Source organism: Saccopteryx bilineata, chromosome 2 (assembly GCF_036850765.1).
Source record: "Saccopteryx bilineata isolate mSacBil1 chromosome 2, mSacBil1_pri_phased_curated, whole genome shotgun sequence".
NCBI lineage: Eukaryota > Metazoa > Chordata > Mammalia > Chiroptera > Emballonuridae > Saccopteryx > Saccopteryx bilineata.
Genome location: NC_089491.1, coordinates 316,703,685 through 316,729,154, shown reverse-complemented (window position 1 = coordinate 316,729,154; position 25,470 = coordinate 316,703,685). Strand labels below are relative to the sequence as shown.

Here is a 25,470-nt window from a genome sequence, read left to right as displayed (position 1 = left end):
CACAAAAAAAGATTACAGATCAATATCTCTAATGAATACAGATACTAAAATCCTAAACAAAATACTAGCAAATTGAATAAAACAACATATTAAAAAAATAATTCATCATGATCAAGTGGGATTCATCCCAGAATCACAAGTTGATTAAATATACATAAAAATTTAACATAGCCTGACCTGGTGGTGGCGCAGTGGATAGAGCGTCGGACTGGGATGCGGAAGGACCCAGGTTCGAGACCCGAGGTCGCCAGCTTGAGTGTGGGCTCATCTGGTTTGAGCGAGGCTCACCAGCTTGGACTCAAGGTCGCTGGCTCCAGCAAGGGGTTGCTCAGCCTGCTGAAGGCCCGCGGTCAAGGCACATGTGAGAAAGCAATCAATGAACAACTAAGGTGTTGCAATGCACAATGAAAAACTAATGATTGATGCTTCTCATCTCGCTCTGTTACTGTCTGTCTGTCCCTGTCTATCCCTCTCTCTGACTCACTCTCTGTCTCTGTAAAAAATAAATAAATAAATAAATAAATAAATTTAACATAATACACCATATCAACAAAACCATATGTTCCTATCAATAGATGCAGAAAAGGCATTCAATAAAATGCAACATCATTTTATGTTTAAAACACTGAACAAAATGTGTATAGAAGGAAAATAATTTAACATAATAAAGGCCGTTTATAACAAACCATCAGCTAACATCATATTAAATGGCAAAAAACTGAAAACTTTTTCTCTAAAATCAAGAACAAGTAAAGGTTGTCCACTCTCTCCACTCTTATTCAATGTAGTGCTGGAAATCCTAGCCAGAGCAATCAGACTAGAGAAAGAAATAAAAGGCATTCATATATGAAAAGAATAAGTAAAGATTTCACTTTTTGCAGATGATATGAACCTGTACATTGAAAACCCCAAAGACTGCACAAAAAAAGACTATTAGAAATGATAATAGTAAGGTCACAGTAAGGTCTTACCAATACAGTAAGGTCACAGGATACAAAATTAATATACAGAAGTTTATTGCCTTCTTATATGCCAACAATTAAACTTCAGAAAATGAACTTTAAAAAATGCCTTTTACAGATGCAACAACAACAAATGCCTAAGAATAAACATAACAAAGAATATAAAGAACCTATATAATGAGAACTACAAAGCATTGTTAAGGAAAATCAAAAAAGATACAATGAAATGAAAAAATATTTTTGTTCTTGGATAGGAAGATTAAAATGACCATATTTCCCAAATCAATATACAAATTTAATGCAATTTCCATCAAAATTCCAATGTCATTTTTTAAAAAAATGGAACAAAAAAATCATCAGATTTATATGGAACTATAAAAAACCCCAAATAGTCAAAGCAATCCTAAGGAAAAAGAATGCAGCTGGGGGCATTACAATACCTAACTTCAAATTATATTATAAAGCCACAATAATCAAAACAGTATTGTATTTGTAGAAAAATAGACACTCAGACCAATAAAACAGAATAGAGAGCCCAGAAATAAAACCACATATATATGGTTAAATCATCTTTGATAAAGGAGCTAAAAACACACAATGGAGAACAGAAAGCCTCTTCAATAAATGGTGCTGGGAAAACTGGAAAGCCATGTGCAAAAGAATGAAATTTGACTACGGTTTGTCTCCTTGTACCAAAATTAATTCAAACTGGATCAAAGACCTAAATATAAGACCTGAAACAATAAATTACATAGAATAAAACAAAAGTACTAAAGTCATGGACCTTGACCATAGAGAACATTTTATGAATTTGACTCCAAAGGCAAGGGAAGTGAAGGCAGATAAATTAATGAGACCACATCAGACTAAGAAGCTTTTGCACAGCAAAAGAGACTGACAACAAAACAGACAGCCAACTTAACAGGAGATAATATTTTCAAACAATAGCTCAGATAAGGAGCTAATATCCTAAATATATAAAGAATGCACAAAACTCAACAACAAACAAACAAACAACTTAATAAAAAAATGGGAAGAAGACATGCACAGACACTTCTCCCAACAAGAAATACAAATGGCCAACAGATATATGAAAAGATGCTCATCTTCCTAGCTATTAGAGAAATGCAAATTAAAACTACAATGAGATACCACCTCACACCTGTTAGATTAATTATTATCAACAAGACAGGTAGTAACAAGTGTTGGAGAGGCTGTGGAGAAAAAGGAACCCTCATCCACTGTTGGTGGGAATGTAAAGTAGTACAACCATTATGGAAGAAAGCATGGTGGTTTCTCAAAAAATTAAGACTAGAACTACCATATGACCCAGCAATTCCTCTGCTGGGTATCTACCCCCAAAACTAAAAAACATTGGTGTGTAAAGATACATGCAACCCCATGTGTATCACAGCATTGTTCACAGTGGCCAAGACATGTAACAACCAAAAAACCTTTCAATAGAAGTTTGGATAAAGAAGAAGTGGTACATATTATATATACAATGGAATACTACTCAGCCATAAGAAATGATAACATAGGACATTAACGACAACATGGATGGACCTCGATAACATTATACTGAGTGAAATAAGTAAATCAGAAAAACTATGAACTGTATAATTCCATACATAGGTGGGATACAAAATTGAGACACATGGACGTGAATAAGGGTGCAATTGTTACCAGGGGGCGGGGAAGAGAGGAGAAGGAAGAGTAGGGGTAGGGAGGGGCATAATGAAAACCAAATAGAAGGTTATGGAGGACAATTTGACTTTGGGTGATGGATATACAACATAATCAAATGTCAAAATGATTTGGAGATATTTTCTCTGAATCTGTGTACTCTAATTAATAAATGTCACCCCATTAAAATTAATTGCCTAAATTAAATTAATATAAAAATATTTTTAATTTTTACTAAATTAGATTGAATAATTAGATTGGCAAAACAATTCTACCTCACTAATAGAGAAGAAATATAACTCAGTTCTTAGGATAAAACTTTTAGATTCATAACACATTGTCATGGATTAAAAAACACAAAAAATGTTGATGGGATTATGATGATGGTCACTTAGGCTCTGTTATTGGGAATGAAAAGCAGCATAATGATTATGGTGATTTATTCATTCATTTATTCAACAAATATTTGTCAACAAATAATCATTCATGCAACAAAATTCATAGTATAAATTATATTTTTTTTAATTTTTAAATTTTATTTAAAAATTTACCTTTAAGAGGATGACATTGATCAAAAAGAGTACATAAATTTCAGGTGAACATTCTATAGCATTTAAACTGTTGATTATGTTGTATACACATCACCCAAAGTCAAATCATTTTCCATCACCTAATAATTGTCCCTCTCTACACCCTCCCCTCCTCCCGCCCCCCTCTCCATTCACTCAAGTCCCCTTCCCCCTCCCCTACATTAACATTCCCCCTGATAACTACTTCACTTTTATTTATGTCCATAAGTCTCAGTTTTATATTCCACCTATGTGGGATATAACTGTGTAAAATCATACAGTTCTTGTTTTTTTTTTCTGATTTACTTATTTTACTCAGTATAATGTTCTCAAGGTCAATCCAGGTTTTCATAAATGTCACTATATCACCATTTCTTGTGGCTGAGTAGTATCCATTGTATATATGTACCACATCTGCTTTACCCAATCCTCTATTGAGGGACACTTTGATTGTTTCCATGTCTTGGCCACTGAGAATAGTACTGCGATGAACATGGGGGTGCGTGTGTCTTTACGTACTAATGTTTTCTAGTTTTGGGGGTAAATACCCAGTAGAGGGATTGCTGGGTCATATGGTAATTATATTCTTAATTTTTTGAGGAGCCATCATATTTTTTTCTATAATGGTTGTACTAGTTTGCATTCCCCACCAACAGTGAATAAGGGTTCCTTTTCCTCTACAGCTTTTTCAACACTTGTTATTACCTGTCTTGTTGATAATAGCCAATCTAACAGGAGTTGAAATCTCATTGTAGTTTTAATTTGCATTTCTCTAATCGCTAGTGAAGATGAACATCTTTTCATAGATCTGTTGGCCATTTGTATGTCCTCTTAGGAGAAGTGTCTGTTCAGGCCCTCTTACCATTTTTAAATTGGATTGTTTGCTTGCTTGTTGCTGAACTTTGTGAGTTCTGTATATATTTTGGATATTAACCCCTTATCAGAGTTGTGTTTTGCAAATATCATCTGCCATTTAGTTGGTTACCTATTTGTTTTGTTGTCAGTTTTTTGTTTTTTTCCTGGGCAAAGGATTTTTAGTTTGATATAGTACTATTCATTTATTTTTGCCTTTACTTCCCTTGCCTTTGGGGTCAAATTTATAAATTGTTTTTTATGGCCACAGTCCATGACTTTAGTACCTATGTTTTCTTTTATGTAATTTATTGTTTTAGGATTTGTATTTAGGTCTTTGATTCATTTTGAATTAATTTTTGTGCAAGGGGACAAACTTAGTCAAATTTCATTCTTTTGCATGTTGTTTTTCAATTTTTCCAGCACCATTTACTGAAAAGGATTTTTTTCTCCATTGTCTATTTTTGGCTTCTTTGTGGAGAAAATTTGACCATATATATGTGGTTTTATTCCTGGGCTCTCAATTCTGTTCCTGTTGCTTGTGTGTTTTCCTGTCAATATCATGCAGTTTTGACTATTGTGGCTCTATAGTATAATTTGAAGTCAGGTAGTTGATACCTCTGGCTTCATCTTTTTCCCTCAGGATTGCTGTTCGGGGATTTTTATGGTTCCATACAAACCTGATCATTTTTTATTCTATTATTTAAAAAATGACATTGGGATTTTGATGGAAATTGCATTAAATTTGTATGTTGCTTTGGGTAATATAGCCATTTTAACTATGGTATGTTGATTCTTCTGATCCATGAACATGAAATAGTTTTTCATTTCACTGTGTCTTTTTCAATTTTTTTCAATAATGTTTTGTAGTTTTCAGTACATAGGTCCTTCACATTCTTTGTTAAGGTTATTCCTAGGTACTTTATTTTGTTGTTGTAATTGTAAAAGAAATTGTTTGTTTGTTTTTTAGTTCATTTTCTGAAGTTTCATCATTGGCATAGAGAAAAGCTGTAGACTTTTGTATATTGATTTTGTATTCTGTGACTTGACTGTATTGGTTTATTGTTTCTAATAGTTTATGGTGGAATTTTGGGGGTTTTCTATATACAGGATCATGTTGTCTACAAAAAGTGGTACTTTACATCTTCTTTCCTGTTATGAATAATTTTTTCTCTCTTTTCTGATTGTTCTGGATAAAACTTCCAGAACTATGTTAAATAATAGTAGAGAGTGTGGGCAGCCTTGTCTTGTTCCTGATTATAGAGCAAAAGACTTCATTTTTTTTTAAGACTTCAATTTTTTTAACCATTAAGTATGATATTAGCTGATGGTTTGTCATATATAGTCTTTATTATGTTGAGGTGCTTTCTTTTTATTCTGATTTTATTGAGTGTTTTAAACATATATGGATGTTGTATCTTATTGAATGCCTTTTCTGCATCTATTGATAGGACCATGTGGTTTTTGTTCTTTGTTTTGTTAATGTGGTGTATTATGTGGATCAGTTTCTGTATGTTGAACCATCCTTGTGCTCCTGGAATGAATCCCACTTGATCATGATGCATTGTTTTTTTTAATGTGTTGTTGTATTCATTTTTCTAGTATTTTGTTTAGAATTTTTGCATCTGTATTCATTAGAGATATTGGCCTATAGTTTTCTTTTTTTGTGTTGTTTTTGTCAGGTTTTGATATAAGGAATATTTTGGCCTCATAAAATGTGTTGGGTAGTATTGCTCCTTCCTCTATTTTTTGGAGGACTTTGAGAAGGATAGTTATCAAATATTTGAATGTTTGGTAGAATTCATTACTGTAATCATCTGGTTCTGGACTTTTGTTGGGAGGAGGTTTTGGATAGTTGTTTCTATTTCCTCCCTGCTTATAGGTCTATTTAGGTTTTCCACTTTGTGGCTCAGTCTAGGAAGATTGCATAGTTCTAGGTATTTATGCATTTCCTTTAGGTTGTTGAATTTGGTGGCATATAATTTTTCATAATATTCTACTATGATCTTTTGTATATCTATGATATCTGTGGTAATTTCTCCTCTTTCATTTTAGATTTTGTTTATATGAGTCCTTCCTTTTTTTTTCCTTAGTGAGTGTAGTGGTTTGTCAATTTTACTAATCTTTTCAAAAAACAAGCTCTTTGTTATATTAATTTTTTCTAAATTTTTTTTGCCCTCTATTTCATTAAGCTCTACTCTCATTTCTACTATTTTCTTTCTTCTGCTGACTTTGAGTTGGCTTTGTTCTTCTTTTCCTACTTCTTTAAAGTGTGATGTTAGGTTGTTTACTTGGGATCACTCTTGTTTCTTGATATAAGCCTGTAATGATATAAACTTCCCTCTTATAACTGCTTTTGCTGCATATTTGTCTGTATCTTTTGATTTCTGCTTTTGTTTCTTCTTTGATTCAGTCATTTTTTAGAAGTATGTTGTTTAATTTTCATGTTTTTGTGGCTTTCTTTGTTTCCTTTTTACAGTTGAATTCTACTTTTAAAGTCTTATAATCAGAAAGTAGGTTTGGTATAATTTCAACCTTCCTGAATTTGTTGATGTTAGTTTTGTGGCCCAACATATAGTCTATCTTTGAGAATGCTCCATGTACACTGGAGAAGAATGTGTAATCTGACATTTTGGGATGAAATGTCTTGTAAATGCCTATCATGTCTATTTGGGCCAGAGTTTTGTTTTAGGTCTATATTTCTTTATTGATTTTCTGTTTGAATTATCTATCAAAACTTTCAATGGTGTGTTAAAAATCTCCAAGCATGATTGTGTTTTTGTCTGCTTCTATTTTTAGATTGGTTAGTAGATGACATATATTTTGGTGCTCCCTGGTTTGATGCATATATATGATGAAGTTTTATGTCTTCTTGATATAAGTTTCCCTTTATCATTATGAAATGTCCATCTTTGTCTCTGGTTACCTCTGTTGTCTTGAAGTCAGCATTGTCAGATATGAATATGGGTATACTTGCTTTTCTTTGGATGTCATTTTTTTGGAGAATCATTTGCCAACCTTTCACTTTGAATCTACTTTTGTCCTTGCAGTTTAGATATGTCTCTTCAAGGCAGCATATGTTTGGGTTTTGTTTTTTGATCCAATCTTCTACTCTGTGCCTCTTTATTGATGAGTTTAGTCCATTTACATTTAGGGTAATTATTGACACTTAGAGATTTCCTATAGCCATTTTATGTTTCTTTTTCTGGTAGCTCTGTGTCTTGTTTGGTTCTTCTCTTTTTTGTTTCTGTCATATTTTGTTTGTGCATATTTTATACTACTTTGCCCTGTTTTTCCTTTTTATAGCTGTGCATTTCAGTAGTGGCTTTTTCATGGGTGGTTACCATTAGGTTAAGAAAAAATTTTCATATGTATAAGAGTTCTTTGTCTTATGAGTGTTTCTGAACTCCATCCTCCTTTGCTACTGCAGATCTTTATCCTCCCCCCCTTTATGTTATTGTTGTTACAGGTTATCCTTGTTTTATTGTAATCTTGTTGTAGATTTTATTTGTAGTTTTAATTTGTTTTGTTCTTTGTGTCTGTTTGAATAATCCCCTGATTATTTCCTGAAGTGGGAGTTTTCTAGTGATAAATTCCCTCAGCTTCTGTATGTCTATAAAAATTTTAATTTATCCTTTATATTTGAAGAATAATTTTGATGGATATAGTATTCTTGGTTGATAATTTTTCTCTTTTAGTACTTTAAATGTTTGGTTCCACTTTCTTCTGGTTTGTCAAGTTTCTGCTGAGAAGTCTGACAATAACTTAATTTTTTTTATATGTTATGATCTTCTTTCCCCTAGCTGCCTTGAGGATTCTTTCCTTATCATTGATTTTTGAAAATTTTATTACAATGTGCCTTGCAGTAAGTCTGTTTGGGTTGCAGTAACTAAGGGTTCTGTTTGTTTCTTAACTCTTTTTATAAGCCTGGAAAATTCTCATCAATTATTTGTTTGAATAGAATCTCCATTCCTTTCCTTCTTTTTTCTTCTTTTAATATACCCTCTATCTGGCTTGTTCTACTAGCTAAACTTGCTACCTCAGTCTTTAATTCATGTATTAAGTTCTTCATCTATATTTTTAAAGTTTCAGTCTCCTTGGTGAGGTATTTGTTTTGATCATTAATTTGTTTTCTGAGCTCATTAAGTTGCCAACTGTGTCTTCTCATATCTCACCGAGTATTTTCAGAACTTAGATTTTGAATTCTCTATCATTTAATTCCAAGGTTTCCATGTGATTGAGATTTTTTTCTGGAGAATTTTTATTATCTTTATGAACTCTGTTCTGTCTGTGTAGCCATGGTATTCAATTTTTTCCTTGATGACATTTGAAAGTGGTATTGTTAAGAACCAAAAAAAAAATATTGAATAATTTTTAAAAACTCTAAAAATATTAAAATGTAAAAAACTATGACAAGTAAAAAAGAAAAGCTACAGGAAAAATGATCTAAAGCAAAGAATAAAAACAAAAAACACCTAGAAAAATAAGAATAAAAATATAAAATTAAAAAATAGAATTTAAAAATACAAAGAGAAAAAGAAATAAGAAGGAAAAAAAGGAAAAACAAATTTTGATTTTGAGAAGTTTCTTCCAGTAGGTTTTGCTGTATTGCAACTTTTATCTCTATGAAGTTTTTGGGCTATCTTCTGCTGAGATGTTGCTCTAGCAATGATATCAATGATGTAGATGAGGCTTCAGTAGCATTGGTGGGTAGGGCATGTTGCGAGCGGGCTTTGTGGCTTTGGCCTTATGGCTTCTGATTTACTGATTCAGCCTTCCTGCGTTATGGCTCTAGGAAAGGCAATCTCAGGTTTCTGGGCACTCCTTCCCATGTCTCAACAGACCTTTGGGCCAGACACAGAGCACCTCTGTTCTTTAGTCCACTTGGTGTGTGGATCTTTCAAGCAAGACTGAGAGCCCACAACTGCATTATAGTTGTTCAAATTGTTGAAATTTCAAAGGGAGAGATCTGGAGTATCTCTCATGCTGACATTATTCTGATTTCATCTGTGAATTAAAATTTGACATGAATATATCATTTTATGTAGCAATTATTTTAGAATTTATCCAAATCAGATAAAAATTCAAAAAATGAGAATAAATGCATAGAAATGTTCACCAAAGCAATACAGAAATAAAGGGAAAGTTCAGTACAACTCTAACAACACTCAGAAAATACAACTTTAAAAGGTGCTATTAAAATAGTCACTGAATTTTCTTCTAGATTTTAAGAGTATTATTTTATTATTTATAATTGTTTAAAGGGTTGGTAGAGGTGGAGAACACAACACAGCAATTTGCTTGGTGCTTTAGAGCACAGAAAATATCTATTGCTGTTTGAATTAATTTTGATTAGATCTCAGCAGTGTTTCCTGCCATGAGGTGGTGAAGAGCTGACAGTGTAGGAGTTTTTGAAAGGGAACTTACTTGCACAATCTTTCAACCCCACTTACCTGCATACAATGGACCTTGGGCCTGGAACACTTCTTACAAAGAGTTAAAGAGCCCACACAGCCTAAGCCAGGTTTATTATCTCGTGTAAAATATCGTTTTTTTGTTTTGTTTGTTTTTGTTTTAGGCTTAATGTGTGCTCTTTTGTATCTGTTTAAAGTGTATGCATCATATAGCCCCTGACCAACCTCACTATTATATCTTTTTTCCCAGGGGAAGGACAGTGTTCCTGCATTGCTGTATGAGAGGGTTACATGCAGGCAAATTGCTGTGTCATCAGAGGGGAGAGAATGATGACCATGAATGACAGATGCCCACTACTGAGCTGATCCTGCTTGGACTCTTCTCTATGTGCGTAAAGCATCGCTCCATCCAGTGCTTAGCTGCTTTGTGTTTTCTCTGGCATCTCCAATGCCACAATACAGTGGGAAGATGTGCTTAGAGTCCTCCCATGGGATTGGTATGCCTGCTCAACAATCAGAGGGAGGCAGCAGACAACTTGCCAAATAGGAAAGCTCAGAAAACCAATGTTCTAATGGACAAAATGTTTACGTTGAACTCCTAGCAAAGCCAGGAGATCTCATAGCCAAGGCTGAATTGGCATCTTCATGGTTCAACTATTCTTCTGACATATCATCTACATCAAAGTCAGGTCAATTGACAGTTTGGGAGTTGTCCTGCACAAAGGCAGAGCCATGGACCAGATGGCATCCCAACTACATCATACCAGAAATCAGGAGCAGAAAGTCATGCCCTGACCACTTCCCATTACTAAGTACATTGGAACAACCTGAGCAAATATCATACCCAAGTGAGATAGTGGAAGATCTCTGCAGGGTGATGTGGCCACCACACCTCTCTGTGCTTGTCTCTGAGTGTGGTATCCTGGGAGAGTGAATGAAGTCATAAGAAATAGCTATTTGTAAACTGTAACAACAGTGCTTATGCTAGTAATAGGATTTTAAAATCATTTAGCAAACACTCTGTGCATAGCTGTACCTCTATGAATTAATGCAGGTGCAGAAATATAAGACAAGCCAAATGATAATCTCACTTGAGTGTCATGTCACACAAAGGATCAAAGAGCAGGTGGGATCTGAGCTGCACTGTCCTGGCCGGGCAATAGTCATGGCACACAGTGCAGAGACATAATCAATGTCCAAGAAGAACTAAATCATTTTCAGAATATCTATAAACATGGGTTGCAAAATGCTAAAAGCATAGACAGAACATGCATTCACACTTCACATTAGAATTTTGGCCTTTCTTCCATAGATAGTGTGAAGCCACGAATAAGACTGTGTTAATTCCTTGGTATTAATTACTTATAGGAACAGGAGAGGTTTTTATTTGGATCTCATAGTGGAATAGACTCAGCGAGCCCTTTTATGCTACCTTGAGCTATGCCCCAGCAGTAAAGCAGGGCCTCAGTGTGAGAGACCAATTCCTGCCACCCACATGATCCTGTGACAGGTGGTGACTGGGAGTTTCCACCTGCCTCCCTCCATGAGACTCAGGCCATCCCCATCATCAATGCCTCATCCTCCTGACAGCTGTCTGGCTGTCACACCTCCTTCTTAGAGTTTGGCCTTTTAAATCTTCATGTCCTATGGCTCTGCTGGTCTGCTTTGAGTAAGATCATAGAAGCTTCTAAGTGGTTCACTTATTCCCAGCCACCCAGGCAGATTCTGTGTGTGTGTGTGTGTGTGTGTGTGTGTGTGTGTGTGTGTGTGAGCATATGCACACATATGCAAGTTTATACCATCACAGGTAAAAGCCTGGATTAGAAGTGATATATACCTGGGGCATAATCCAGGTCCTACTACTTACTGTGTGATTTGGTGGAAATCACCTCACTTTTCTCAGTCTTAGTTTCCTCAACTTTAAAAGAAATGATAAAAACCGCTTTCAAGAGTGCTGTGAAGGAATCATGGAAGGAAAATGATGAAAAAGGTTCTGTAACACAAATGAACTGTGTATCCACTGATAATAGAAAGAGGGAGTTGATTTTGAACAATCACAGCTATTTTCTACGAGAGTTATATCTGACTTTTACATTGACTGTGTTTTTCAACTGAGCTCTTTTGAACCTTTTCATACAACAATATCGGAGTAGAGGAACTAGAGAGAGAATTGGCCTTGCCTTGCACAGTAGAATGATATTTGCTTCCTGAAGCTCTTGTAGGGGGAAAGAGAGTGAGCCCATGGATGAAAAAGAAGAAAGAAGAGACATTGTGAGGGCCATGCCTGGGGCACAGGTGGAGGACCCTGTGGAAATGAGCCTCTGGCTCAAGCAGAGTGGAGGACCTTAGAGAACAGAAAAGCTTGGGATTTGATTGGAAACTCTAGTGTTACTGCTTTGTTCCTACATAAACCCAGGGATCCTGAAGAGTTTTTTTATATTTGGGTATTTTTAGATGTTAAGACTAGTGTTGATTTGGTGTGTAGCAGATGCTCCTTCCCTTTCTAAAGGGCAGCATTATTTAAAAGTGAACAATTAAATGAAGGCAAATTAGACCTAAAAGTACTTATCAGGAGAAAGTCCTCTCTCCAGAAGTATACAAAATAATTCTCCAGAGCCTGAGATGAGGTACACATGACACAGTAACATCCACACTCAGGCCATGACAGGCAAGGATATCCAATATCTGGAGAAATGTATGTGTAGATATAATTGTGGATTTTTAAACTGTTGAACCAAACATATATGCATCATGTATGTTTGTATATATGTATATAATTAAATATATTATATAGACAAAGACATATATAGACACAGAATCCGTAGCATCTATTATTTTCAACATCAAATATCTTAAGGTCTATGACCTTCCCTAAAGTTCTAGTGATTCCCATCTGTAATGGTTTCTCCTTGACTCTCATCTTTACTAGAATCCAAACACGTTCTTTCTCTACCATCTTCTACTCCTGAAATAATTACTCATGACCTTTAAGGTGATGATAATCTGCTTTGAACTAAGATTCACAGACTTTGAATATCTCTGAATATCTATAAGAAGCCACCTCAGGGACTCCACAGTGTGTTCAGGATTGAAGCCTACATTTTTTACCTATATCCCAGGCTCTGTGAAATATTTGTACAACTACAAATGTACAACTTTGTAAAACTTCTCCAATCTTTATATTGCTTCCCAAGAAGAACTGGTACTTTGATGCTAGTGTAAATGTGGCTCTCCCTACCCTACTCCTATACTTTATTCCATATTTCCTTTGTGAGACAATGCAGTTCAAGTCCCACTTGCTCCATTATACTTTTTGTGACATATCTTGCAGATGAGGTTTTAAAAAACCCTTTAAAAGGACAACTTGTGCCCTGTTCTTATTCCTCATGAGCAGCTAGTACAAGGTTATTCCCAAATGGTGATTAGAAAAATACTTTCATTACATTAGCAATGAATTTACAGTTTATAAATAGCCATGCCTTCTAACTTAGGTCGTCTTCCTAAGGGAACCACACTCTGAGACAGGCACAGAGAAGTGTGGTGGTCACATCACCTTGCAGAGATAGATCCGTACTTATCTCACCAGGGCATGGCATTTGCTTAGGTTATTCCAATGGGCTTAGTTATGGGGGGGCTCCTATGTGAGCCAAAGCATGAGTATCCTGGCCACCCTCCCCCCCCATAACTCCTCTCCCCCCCATGGGGAGGGTGGCCAGGATACCCATGCTTTAGCTCACATAGGAGCCCAGCTTCTGATTCCTAGAATGATGGGGTGAAATGGTCATCTGGTCCCTGTCTCTGCCTCGAGGGAAGACAGCAACCAAACTAAGAGTTTGCTTGGACTAGGTGACGAACATCCAGTGTGGTTATAACCATAGCATTTGGACTGAGGTCTTTCATACATTTCCATTTAAAATGGACATTAGACTGACCCTTTAGCCTTGCATATTAGTTATCAATGGCTTAGAAATTGTTTAAGAAATACTTTTGACTAGCAAAAGCTTTCTAAGGCAACCTATTTGTTCAAGAGGTCCATCTTTAAATCTTCATTCTCTCACCTCAAGAGATTGGGATGGGGGCCACTGCTAAGAGCTTATGGGAAATGATTCAGACTAAATTAACTAAAGAAAAAATAGTAACTATTCAACATAGAAACCTGACAGACATCACCTAAACTAAGTAGTAAAGCTACACCACCAGGATTGGGAAAACTAGGGACCATATGAAGATAGATGTCAGGTTGTAAGGACACAGCCTCACCTTACTGCTGTGGGTCCCTGCACACATGTATAACTGAATCTAGGCAAGGAGAAACATCAGACAAAACAAATTAATGGACATTCTATAAAAACAAATAACTCTAAAAGAATGTCATGGTCATGAAAGACAAAGAAAACCTGAAGGATTGTCACAGATGGGAGAAGACTAATGAACTATGGCAACTAATTGCAGTGTTGAGTTCTGTGTTAGATTCCAAACCAAGGAAAATGTGTTTTGCTATGAGGGACTTTAGTGGCACAAGTGGCAAATTTGAACAAAGGCTGTGTAGAGAGAGGCCTCAGGGAACCAGGGTTGAGCACAGAACAGGAGAAAGATGACATAGGGATAAAAATCAGGCAAAAGCAAGAACAAATGCAGAGCCTCGTTTTTTTGCTTCACATCAAGCTGGCATGTGCCCACAGGTAAGCTGTGGAGGGGCACAGGTCTGTGCTCCCATTCCCAGGACAGTCCTGTATATAGTATGTGGGGCAGGGGTTCTGGAAATGGTTTGTGGGGGGAGGTTTGGGCTCCTGGACACCAGGGCATAGGAATCTTCTGCACCAGGTCTGAGATCCACACCCAGGCCTCTCAGCAGTAGGGCAGGCCCAGAAGGAGGAGTTGGAGGAGGTGGCCAGTTGCTGCCCCTGAGTCAGCTCTGCTTGGCTGAGGGTCCACTTCAGCAGCAGCCTCCAGAGGACTGACCACTGCCCCCTCCGCAGCAGCTGGAGCCCCCTCCGCAGCAACCTCCAGAGGACTGACCACTGCCCCCTACACAGTAGCTGGAGCCCCCTCTACAGCAGCCTCCAGAGGACTGACCACTGCCCCTTCCACAGCAGCTGGAGCCCCCCGAGGGCTGGGGGCAGCACTCAGAGCTTCGGTGTCTGAGGCGGAGAGACCTGCGGTGCCTGTGGTGGCTCAGGCAGCAGCCACCCCCCCCCAGAGCTGTGGCCACAGCACCCCCCAGAGCTGACACTGCAGCACGAAGAGACTGGCGGGCACTTGGGGGGACACTTAGGAGGGCATTTCGGGGTAGGGCACTTGGGCGTGCACTTGGGCGGGCACTTGGGCGGGGGCTGGCACTGCTGCTGGTTCTGCCGGCAGGACATGTTGGTGAGCAGGCGTTCAGGAGCTGAAGAAGAGTCAGAGAGCAGGTCAGCCCCACACATAGAGACCACCTGTCACTTCCTGTCCCTTCTTATTCTTTCAGAATAATTTCTAGCCTCTCTATTTTGATAACTTGCTTAATATAATCTGAGATAACTAAACACTACAAGTTTTACTATTTCTGCCATCCAAGTACTAACCAGGCCCAACCCTGCTTAGCTTCTGAGACCAGATGAGATCGGGCACTTCAAGGTGGTATGTCGTAAACTGTTTTACTATTTCTAATAGTTACTCAAATGCTCTCATCTTGTCTTTTTTGAACGTAGTGTGCTTATGAAGCATTTTAACTTAGCACACTGAGGCCAAAAATAAAAAGTTAGAAAAATGTTTTCAAAATCAAACATCTATCATGTGGAGATATTTTACTGCAATTATAGCACAAGAATCATGGACAGCCTGAGCAGGTGGTGGAACAGTGGATAGAGCATAGGGCTGAAATGCAGAGGATCCAGGTTCAAAACCCTGAGGTCGCTGGCTTGAGCATGGACTCATCTGGCTTGAGTGCCATCTCCCCAGCTTGAGTGCCTGGTCGCTGGCTTGAGCGTGAGATCATAGACATGACCCCATGGTCACTGGCTTGAGCTCACAGGTAGCTGGTTTGAAACTCAAGGTCACTGGCTTGAGCCCCAGCTCTCTGGCTTGAGTAAGGGGTCACTCACTCTGTTATAGCCACCCCCAGTCAAGGCACATATGAGAAAGCAATCAATGAATGACTAAGGTTCCACAATGAAGAAATGATGCTTCTCATTTCTCTCTTCCTGTCTGTCTGTCCTTAGCTGTCCCTCTCTCTGATTGTCTCTGTATCCCCCCCCAAAAGAATCATGTACATAATCTAACAAGCAATTTAGAAATAGAATCATTTCTTTAGGGGAAACAGTCATTCTGTCTTGGGGAATTCCTTAGATATCCTTGTCCTGCAGGGAATAGGGGTTCACAATAGCCAAGAATGTCAGAGATGACCTGAGAGAGCTAGCTGAGGAAAAGCACTATTTAATGTAAGCTTGCACCGAGGCTCCTCATCCAGCCCAGTGCTCTGGCATTCTCAGCAGACACACACCCCAAATTCAACCTTCAGCACCAAGATCTGGGTGGGTTGTAGCAATATAAATCAGTGGTATTAAACCAAGTCAATCAGATAGAATTTCCCCTGTACCAACTGAGAACCACTGTTCCATCTCAACCTTTCTTGGCTGGAGAGTTATGTTTGCAAAGATAAACTTTCATTTTGAACACAGTTATAAGTTATTATGATGGTCAGTGTTGCAAAATGTTTGGACAAGAGACCCAACAAACAGATCAATTTGGTTTCTCTAAACAACTAAGTCACAATGCATGTTCCCACCCTGTCCCCGTTGCCTCTTCCCTCAGTCTTCGTTTTGCTAACATGGAAGGAGCCTCATCCTATTCTCAGTCCCCTAACTACCTCCCCTACACACACACACACACACACACACACACACACACACACACACACACACACACTGCAAAGGCCCTGGTTTCCTGCCCTCCTGCTCTGAGCATCCTTCTGTGGAAGACCTGTTCCTTCTCTAGTGTACACTTACTGGGTGTACAAGTAACACAGTCCGTCACCACCTCAGGAGGGAGTGGATGGTGGTGCTCTGTCCCCAAAGCCCTTTATGCTGACCTTGGTCCCTTTCCCAGCATGTGTGAGAGATCCTGAGCATGAAAAGACTGCCTCCTGCCACCCACAAGGTCCTGTGACAGATGATGACTGGCAACTCCTCCCTGCCTCCCTCCACAGGACTTGGGGCAGCTGCTCCAGGCTAGGAATAGGGCTGCTTAGAAATAGGGTTGGGTGGGAAATTTTTTATCACCACTTCCATCTTGTCCTCCCTGGGGATGCCTGTCTTGAAGGCTCTCACCTCTCATTTTTGGAAGCCCTGCCCCACAATAATACCTTTCTTGTCTCCCAAATATTAGTTTTATGACTGCTTACAACCTGGTTTAAACAAGATTTTTAAAGGATTCCTATGCTGGTAACCCTGACACAATATATATTACCACATATGAGGTTTCAATTCTATAGAAATGGCATTATTATACTTGAGGTACTCACATGTAATTTATTCTTTTCTTTAAGCTTTATTTTGTTGTGAGTTATTCAAGTTAATCTGTGTAGTTATAGTTTATTCATTTTTACAACTAGTGTATATATTGCTTGTCTAATGAGCATAACATGATTTTGTTAGCCTGTCTCTTTGAATGGACTTTAAGGTTATTTACACTATAAATATTGTAGCCATGGAAATTTCTATGTGTCTGTTTGCTATGTTGAAGAGACTCTTTAAATTCAGTACCTGTAAGTGGAAATGTTGAATTTTAGATCATGTTCCTCTTTCCACAATAGTCTGTCCAATTTCTATTTCTATCTGAGGTATATAAGAATCACTCTTCTGCATCTTGTTTCTAAATTTAAATCATTGTCATTTGATACATGTGAATCAGTACCATTGTAGTTTTAATATGGGTTTCCTGCTTAGTAATAGTTATCATGAGTATCTTCATATATGTTTGTTGGCCATTTGTCTGTTTTTATTTATAAATTATTTTCTATTGGTTGTCTTTGTTTATTAAAATATGTAAATGTTCTTTACATATTCTGATTATTAATGTACTATTATTAAATAAATTGTGACTATCTTTTTCCAATACATTTTCTTTTTTGCTCTTAAATGGTGTCATTTGATGAAATGTGTTTTATTTTTAATATAGCTACATTTCTGCAACACTATGTTGTTTATATTTTTTGTGATTTTAAGAAAACTCAACCATCCCTAACCTTAGAAATTGTCCTTTTCTGTTATTTTTAAGTCATAAAAATGTTTTTTAATTAGGTTCTTTATTCAACCCAGGAAGAGATTTTCATACATTTCATATTTATTTTAACAATTTTCCAAGTGAATAATCAGATATCTACTTTTCATAATCAAATATTTTACTTTCCCTACCAGTCTGAATACCACCTCAGTCTTAACTGAGTTTCCACACTTGTGTAGTCTGTAATTGGACTGATAATTATTTTCATTGCTAATATCTCTATCCTTCTGAACATATCCTGCTTCCTTAATTACTGTAAGTATATAATCAATTGTGATATCTATTTACACAGGTTTCATAATTTTCTCTTCTTAAGATTGTCTTTGTGATTAATAGACCTTTATTTTTTCATATAAACTTTAAAATCAGCTTGTCATTTACCACAAATTAAGAAAATCAAAACAAAAACGTGTCATAAGAATTTTGTTGACAATTTTATTTAATATATGTATGCATTAATTTGGGAAGAAATGTTAAATTTTATAATTTACCATTTGATTCATCCATGAATATGCTATATGTCTATTTAATTTTATATTCTGTAATACCTTTTAATAGTCTTCCAATTTTATCAAAAATACTTAACACTAAAGTGATATTTTACACATTAAATATATTTTTTATTTAAAATAGCAATTGCTATAATTATATTTTTCTAATATATTGCTGGTCAATAGAAATCAAATTTATTCTGTATTCAGATCTTGTATCTTGCAACTTTCCTAATTCTTATTATTCTAATTGTTTTGTAGTAATCATTCTTAGCATATATTTTCTTTATTAATATTTTCTTCTTAGGTTACATTCTTAGAAATTCAATTGCTATATAAAAGAATATGTTAAGTTTAAATTTTAACTTCTAGACACAATAATTACTTGTTGAATAACTATTCATCAAATTTCCATCCAAATTGTTATGCCAGTTTATATTTACAATAACACATTCCTGATCACCTTCAGCAAAACTGAGTTTTGCTATTCATTTTAAGTCTATTTCAATTCAATATAAAAGAATTAATCTGATAGACCTCATCTCTGAAAAGTCATTCTTGTTTTATATCTACATCTTTGGTTATTTACATATATACAAACATGAAATAAAATCATTTCAAATTTTATCTATCATTTGTATTTCTTTCTAAGCTATATGTTTATGTGCTTTGCACATTAGTTTATAGGTAGGGTTGTTTATTTTCTATACAATTGTAAGAACTCACTGTTTATTATGAATTTTAATTCTATTACTGACTTAAGTATTTTATTTTTCTTCAGCTTATTATTTCTTTTAATCTTTTTAAATGTTGCTTTCTACCATCAAGATATATTTTTCTACATGGTCAAATTTTTCCCATGCTTAAAAATTTACCAAACTAATTATAAAGAAGTAACTAGGAACATATTCTTGCAATTTTGGAGTTAATTTATTATTGCTATTATAATAGAGACTTGTAGTGCTGGCTCTGGAGCATAGAGTAGCAGTTGCTGAATTTGAGTTCTCACAAGATCTCAGCATTCTTTCCTCCTATGTTTTGAGATTATGAGGTCCTGATAACATAAGAAACATACTCTTTCAGAAAATCAATTCTTTGCTAATGCACATTGTTTAAACGGGACCCAAGCCATTGAGCTCTAACACCAGTCTTCAGGCTGTTACATCATGCTACTATACTGTCACCTCCTAAACCCAAGTCAAATTAATTGATGGTTGGTAGTGCCCTTTGTGGTGACAGAGGTGTAGACAGAAAAGCTTCTAAGACTCATTATCTTTGGAATGGATTAGCTGGGCTCCTGAATCAGAGCTACCTGTGAGAGCAAAGTAATCAATATTTGACTACACTCTCATTAAATACACTCTGTGAAGCAACATAAACCACACCCAGACAGTTTGGTGGCAGATTTTTGCAGGGTGATAAGGCTAGTGCATTGTAATGTGACTATCTCAGAATGAGAATAGTGATGATAATGGCTTAAGTCATAATCAGGGTAAAGTTAATGCTAATATTAATAAATAGGTTTTTTAATTGATTATCCATTGAATGCATAACCCTGAATGAAGAGCTGCTAGTGGATAGAGAACAGAAGACTCAGGTTACGAATTCAAGAATAGTTCATTATAAATATATTTGAGACAACAGACTCATAAAGGATATTACAAGTCTTATTTGAATAGCACCATTTTAGACTTGCAAAGATCATGGAATAAAGCAAAGAAGTTTGAGAGGAAAGAGCAAACTCAAAGTAGACAACATAGATCATTTAAGCTTAAAAAAACATTTCAAGAGGGAGGTAACAAGGTCTAAACTAGAGATGTAGCAATGAGTCATGTTGCATAGGCCTCAAATATCAGTCAGTAGAAACTGGAGCTCATCACACCCAGTGGGGACCCCAAGATGAAGCTTCCTTGATAATCTGAGGCAATTATTTCTGAGGATGAGGGTTGGAATCCAATGAGTACCAGAACTTAATGAGAAATTGAAACCCAATATAAATAAAAAAATTTTAAAAAGGAAGAACTAGGCAAATGAGAGGCAGAAGTTAGATACGAGGAAAGACCAGATGCTGAGAGAAGCATGATAAGATATGTATGTGTAGCCCTGGCCGATTGGCTCAGCGGTAGAAGGTCAGCCTGGCGTGCAGGGGACCCGGGTTTGATTCCCGGCCAGGGCACATAGGAGAAGCGCCCATTTGCTTCTCCACCCCCCCCCTTCCTCTTTGTCTCTCTCTTCCCCTCCCGCAGCCAATGCTCCATTGGAGCAAAGTTGGCCCGGGCGCTGAGGATGGCTCCTTGGCCTCTGTCCCAGGCGCTAGAGTGGCTCTGGTCACGGCAGAGTGACGCCCCGGAGGGGCAGAGCATCGCCCCCTGGTGGGCAGAGCGTGGCCCCTGGTGGGCGTGCCGGGTGGATCCCGGTCGGGCGTATGCGGGAGTCTGTCTGATTGTCTCTCCCCGTTTCCAGCTTCAGAAAAAAAACAAAAACAAAAAAAATAACAAAAAAAAGATATGTATGTGTATATGTGTATGTGTGAGTATAATTAGACTCTATGATATTCTCTGTGATCTCTAAGTAGAAGTATACACAAGTACACACACACATCTCAATGGCATACTAGTAGGGTTCATACTGCACAAAGTATGAACCTAGATATTATGAAATCAACATCCATTCAGGCTCTAAGGAATTCAAGCCAGGATGCAAGTAGACACTCTTCATAAGGTCATCTCTAGCTCTAATTCTCCTTCATATGATAATTTAGTTTAGTTGTTTAATAACCGTGCAACATATAGGAGGCTCTTATTATCTGAATTTACCTACCAACCCTGCCCTTCCCTTAATCTCCTAAAAATAGGAAATTCCAATATTGCTTTTGAGAAAAGCCTGTGTTCATATAGATAACTAAGTTGAGGTTAGGAGTTAAGAGGCTTATGAAACAGAGAAAAAAAAATCCTATGAAGTATTAGACACTGCTGTTCCTAAACATCCTCCAGCCTCCACTCCACCAGGGCTGTCTGTTCCTCAGCAGGTTTACATCGAGCAGGGTCCAGGGATCAGTCTCATGATCTCCTCACTACCTTCTCTCCTGTCCACCTGTGAGCTTCACCTCAACCCTCTGGTGTGATCCCTGGAAAATCTGAATTCTCACTTTAATTATCAGATCAAGCCATCTCTCTCCTCTATAACACTTCATACCTGGTTCACATTTTCTTATTAAAACCTAGCAATAAAACAAGAGGCTCTTGATTTTCTAACCAGATTAACTCTTCTTAGAGAGCAGCTATAATTTTTTTAATGAATGTGTTGTCATTTTTAAAGAGAATATAGCATGTTATAACTCTCTGCCAGAGATATTCTTTGTATTAGCTCAGTGACTCTCACACATCCCTTAAGCATTATTTTTATATTATCTCTGTTGTAGATCAACAAAATGAGGACAAGAAAGGTGTGTAGAATTTTTCACAAGATCACAGAGCTAATAGATAGCAATACAAGGTCTCTCTCTTAGCTCTGACTCTTTAATCAGCACCTATTGGCTATAATACAGATACATACGCACATACACATGTACGTACGTGTACATGCACATACACTTATATATAAGATAATAAAGAGTTGGAGGGTTCTATACAACTTGGTTTGAACCAGATTGCCCAGAGCCATTGAATTAAAATTTGGGAGGCAAGAAAGGAGACACTGGGAACTCAAGCTCTAAAACTGAGCAAGGCAGTAACCTCCAGGAGAGTGAAGTAAGGAATAAGTGTAGGAGTTTTTCTACCGTGTTTTCATTTTTTACTGTTTTCTTTCTTTTTTTATATTTTCTTTTTTATATGATTTTATTTTTTTAATTTATTTTTCAGTTATAGTTGAAATACAATATTATATTATGATACTTTCAGGTGTATGATATAGTGATTAAACATTTATATAACTTAAAAAGTGATCACTCCAATAAGTCTAGTACCCATCAGACACCATCCATAGTTATTACAATACTATTGACTATATTCTCTATGCTGTATTTTACATCCCCTATGCTGTATTTGTACTATTTTTATGACTGCCGATTTGTTCTTCTCAATCCCTTTACCTTTTTCACCCATTTTCCCAAACCCTCTTCAAATTGGCAATTCTCTGTGTCTTTGGTTTATTTCTGTTTTGTTTATTCATTTATTTTGATTTTTAGATTCCACATATAAATGGAATTATATGGTATTTGTCTTTGTCTGACTTATTTCACATAGCATAATAACCTCTAGATCCATCAACATTGTTGCATATGGCAAAATTTCATTCCTTTGTGGCTGGGGAATATTCCATTCTCTATTTGTCCAACATATTTTCTTGTCTATTGATATCTACTTGTCTATTGATGGACACAGGTTACTTCTATATCTTGGCTACTGTAAATAGTGCTGTAGTGAACATAGGGTGCATATATATATATATATATATATATATATATATATTTAATTAGTGTTTTGGATTTCTTAGGATAAATTCCCAGAAGTAGAATTGCTGGGTCATTTGTAGTCCAGAGCAGTGGCCCTGGGTCCTCTGGGAGCCAGGGGAAGAACTGCCAGTCATCACCTGGTCACAGGTCACAGGACCCATGTGGGTGGCAGTAGGCAGTTCTCTCATGCCCAGGCACTGTCTCACTTGCTGAGACAGAGCCCAAGGCCAGCATAAAAGGGCCCTGGGGACAGAACATCTCCATCCACTCCTTCCCAAGGTGGTGACAGACCCTGTGTTGCTTGTGTACCTGGTAAGTGTCCACAGAGGGATGGCTGTACCAGAGCAGGTGGGCAGGTGGGCAGGTGGGCAGGTGGGGCTGTGTCTGGGCATATTGGAAGCCATGTAGATAGAGGGAGAAAGGCCCCAGGAAGACTGAGGGAGGATGAGTATGATGGGAGTGGGCCAACAGGGACCCCAGGGGAGAAGTGGATGGCTGTGTCTTTATGCTGGACCAAATTAAGATCTAGTTGGCTGCGCACTCAGGTCAGAAAAATTGAAGGCTTGACCATCAAGCTCTAGTAGAACATCTTTCATGTGCAGACTTCATCTCTGAGAGTAAAATCAAGACCCTCCTCACAAGCATGCTAGGGATAGTAGTTTTCAACCAATAAAGAAAGAGCTAATCTGAGGATTCTTCGGGGATTTATAAAACTCACAAATCTATGGATCTGAAATGGAATTGAGATTAAGAAGTCAGGCACACCTGGAGAGCATTATGCTAAGTGAAGTAAGCCGGTCAGAGAAAGACAAGTACCATATGATTTCACTCATATGTGGAATCTAATTAACACAATGAACTAACAAGCAAAATAGAGACAGAGTCATACATAGAGAGCAGGGTGTTGTGGTTGGGGGCTGTGTTGGGGGTATATAGAGAGATTGACCAAAAAAGAAAAAAAGAAAGAAAAAAAATGCACAAGTATGGACAACAGTATGGTGATTGTCAGGGGGAGGGGAGGTTTGGGGGTTGTAGAAGATTATAAGGGGGATAAATGGTGATGGACAGAGACTTGACTTGGAGTGATAAACACAATACAATGCACACATGATGTGTGGTAGAATTGCGCACCTGAAACCTGTATAATTTTGTTAACCAGTGTCATCCTAATAAATTCAGTAAAAGTGGGGGAGGAGAGTCCGGTATAATAAGATGAAAATCATTGTGCCAAGATACTTGGCCAAGGCTGAAAAAGGCAGGGCATGAGACTGGAGCCAGGGTGCCGAGGTCAAAGCTAGGAAGTCCACGCAGAAATACTGCTCTTCAGCTTTTTCATTAATAACCAACTAGCTGCTTCACAGACCATTTATAATCTGCATGCCTGTCTGTACAGAACAAAACTCTGTAGGAAGGTACAATCATTAACTTCCTTTCCCCAAGAGAATATTTATATTCTGAACCAGTTTCTAAACTGCAGCCTTTCAGGGTTCTGGTTGAAACAATAGAAAAACTATCTTCTTTGCTTACTAAGTATTTAATTGTAGCAGGTTATTTCTTACTGTTTGTAAAAAATATATTAATCCCTGCCTATCTTAAATAGAAATTGGGAGACTCAAAAAAGGAACTGGGAGAGTGTTTGCCTATTAGAAGTAACAAAACTTTCAGTGTTTAATTATCAAAGATTCCATTTAAATAGTTCAAAATGAAAAGGCTAGAAGTGATGCTGATAGAACAAGAAGTTATAGGAAGGAACATGGGTGGCCTGTGCATGATGCTGACTTGCTATCTGACTCTTCCTCAGCTCCTGAACGCCTGCTCACCAAGATGTCCTGCCAGCAGAACCAGCAGCAGTGCCAGCCCCCGCCCAAGTGCCCACCCAAGTGCACACCCAAGTGCCCCACCCAAAAATGTTCCCCTAAGTGTCCCCCCAAGTGCCCGCCAGCCTCTTCCTGCTGCAGTGTCAGCTCTGGGGGCTGCTGTGGCCACAGCTCCGGGGGTGGTGGCTGCTGTGGCCACAGCTCTGGGGGTGGTGGCTGCTGCCTGAGCCACCACAGGCACCGCAGGTCTTTCCGCCTCAGACACCGAAGCTCTGAGTGCTGCCCCCAGCCCTCGGGGGGCTCCAGCTGCTGTGGAGGGAGCTCTAGCTGCTGTGGAGGGAGCAGTGGTCAGTCCTCTGGAGGCTGCTGTGGAGGGGGCTCCAGCTGCTGCGGAGGGGGCAGTGGTCAGTCCTCTGGAGGCTGCTGCTGAAGTGGACCCTCAGCCAAGCAGAGCTGACTCAGGAGCAGCAACTGGCCACCTACTTCCTCCTCATCCAGCTCCTCCTGCTGGGCCTGCCCTACTGCTGAGAGGCCTGGGTGCGGATCGCAGACCTGGTGCAGAGAATCCCTGTGCCTTGGTGTCCAGGAGCCCAAACATCTCTCCCAAACCCATTTTCTAAACCCCTGCCCCATGTGCTATGCACAGGACTGCCCTGGGAACCCTAGGGCAGCTGTACCGCTCCACAGTTTACCTGTGGGCACATGCCAGCTTGATGTGAAGCAATAAAACTAAGATCTGCATTTGCTCTTGCCTTTGCCTGATTTTTATTATCTTTCTCATGCTCTGTGCTCAACCCTGCTTCCCTGAGGCCTCAGTATCTACAGCCTTTGTTCAAATTTGCCACTTGTGCCACTAACGTTCTTTATAGCAAAACACATTGTCATTGGTTCGGAATCCAACACAGGATCCAACACTGCAATTAGTTGCCATGGTTTATTAGTCTCCTCCTATCTGTGACAGTCC

At 38.0% G+C, this 25,470-nt stretch overlaps 1 protein-coding gene across 1 annotated transcript; it reads left to right on the top strand.

Moving 5' to 3' along the window:
* The first annotated feature begins 22,974 nt into the window (after positions 1-22,974).
* LOC136323385 (late cornified envelope protein 1A-like) lies at positions 22,975-25,240 on the top strand. The gene is made up of 2 exons (XM_066255219.1): positions 22,975-23,001; positions 24,491-25,240. The coding sequence occupies exon 2, from the start codon at positions 24,514-24,516 to the stop codon at positions 24,934-24,936; it is 423 nt and encodes a 140-aa protein (XP_066111316.1). The 5' UTR covers positions 22,975-23,001; positions 24,491-24,513; the 3' UTR covers positions 24,937-25,240.
* Positions 25,241-25,470: the final 230 nt, after the last annotated feature.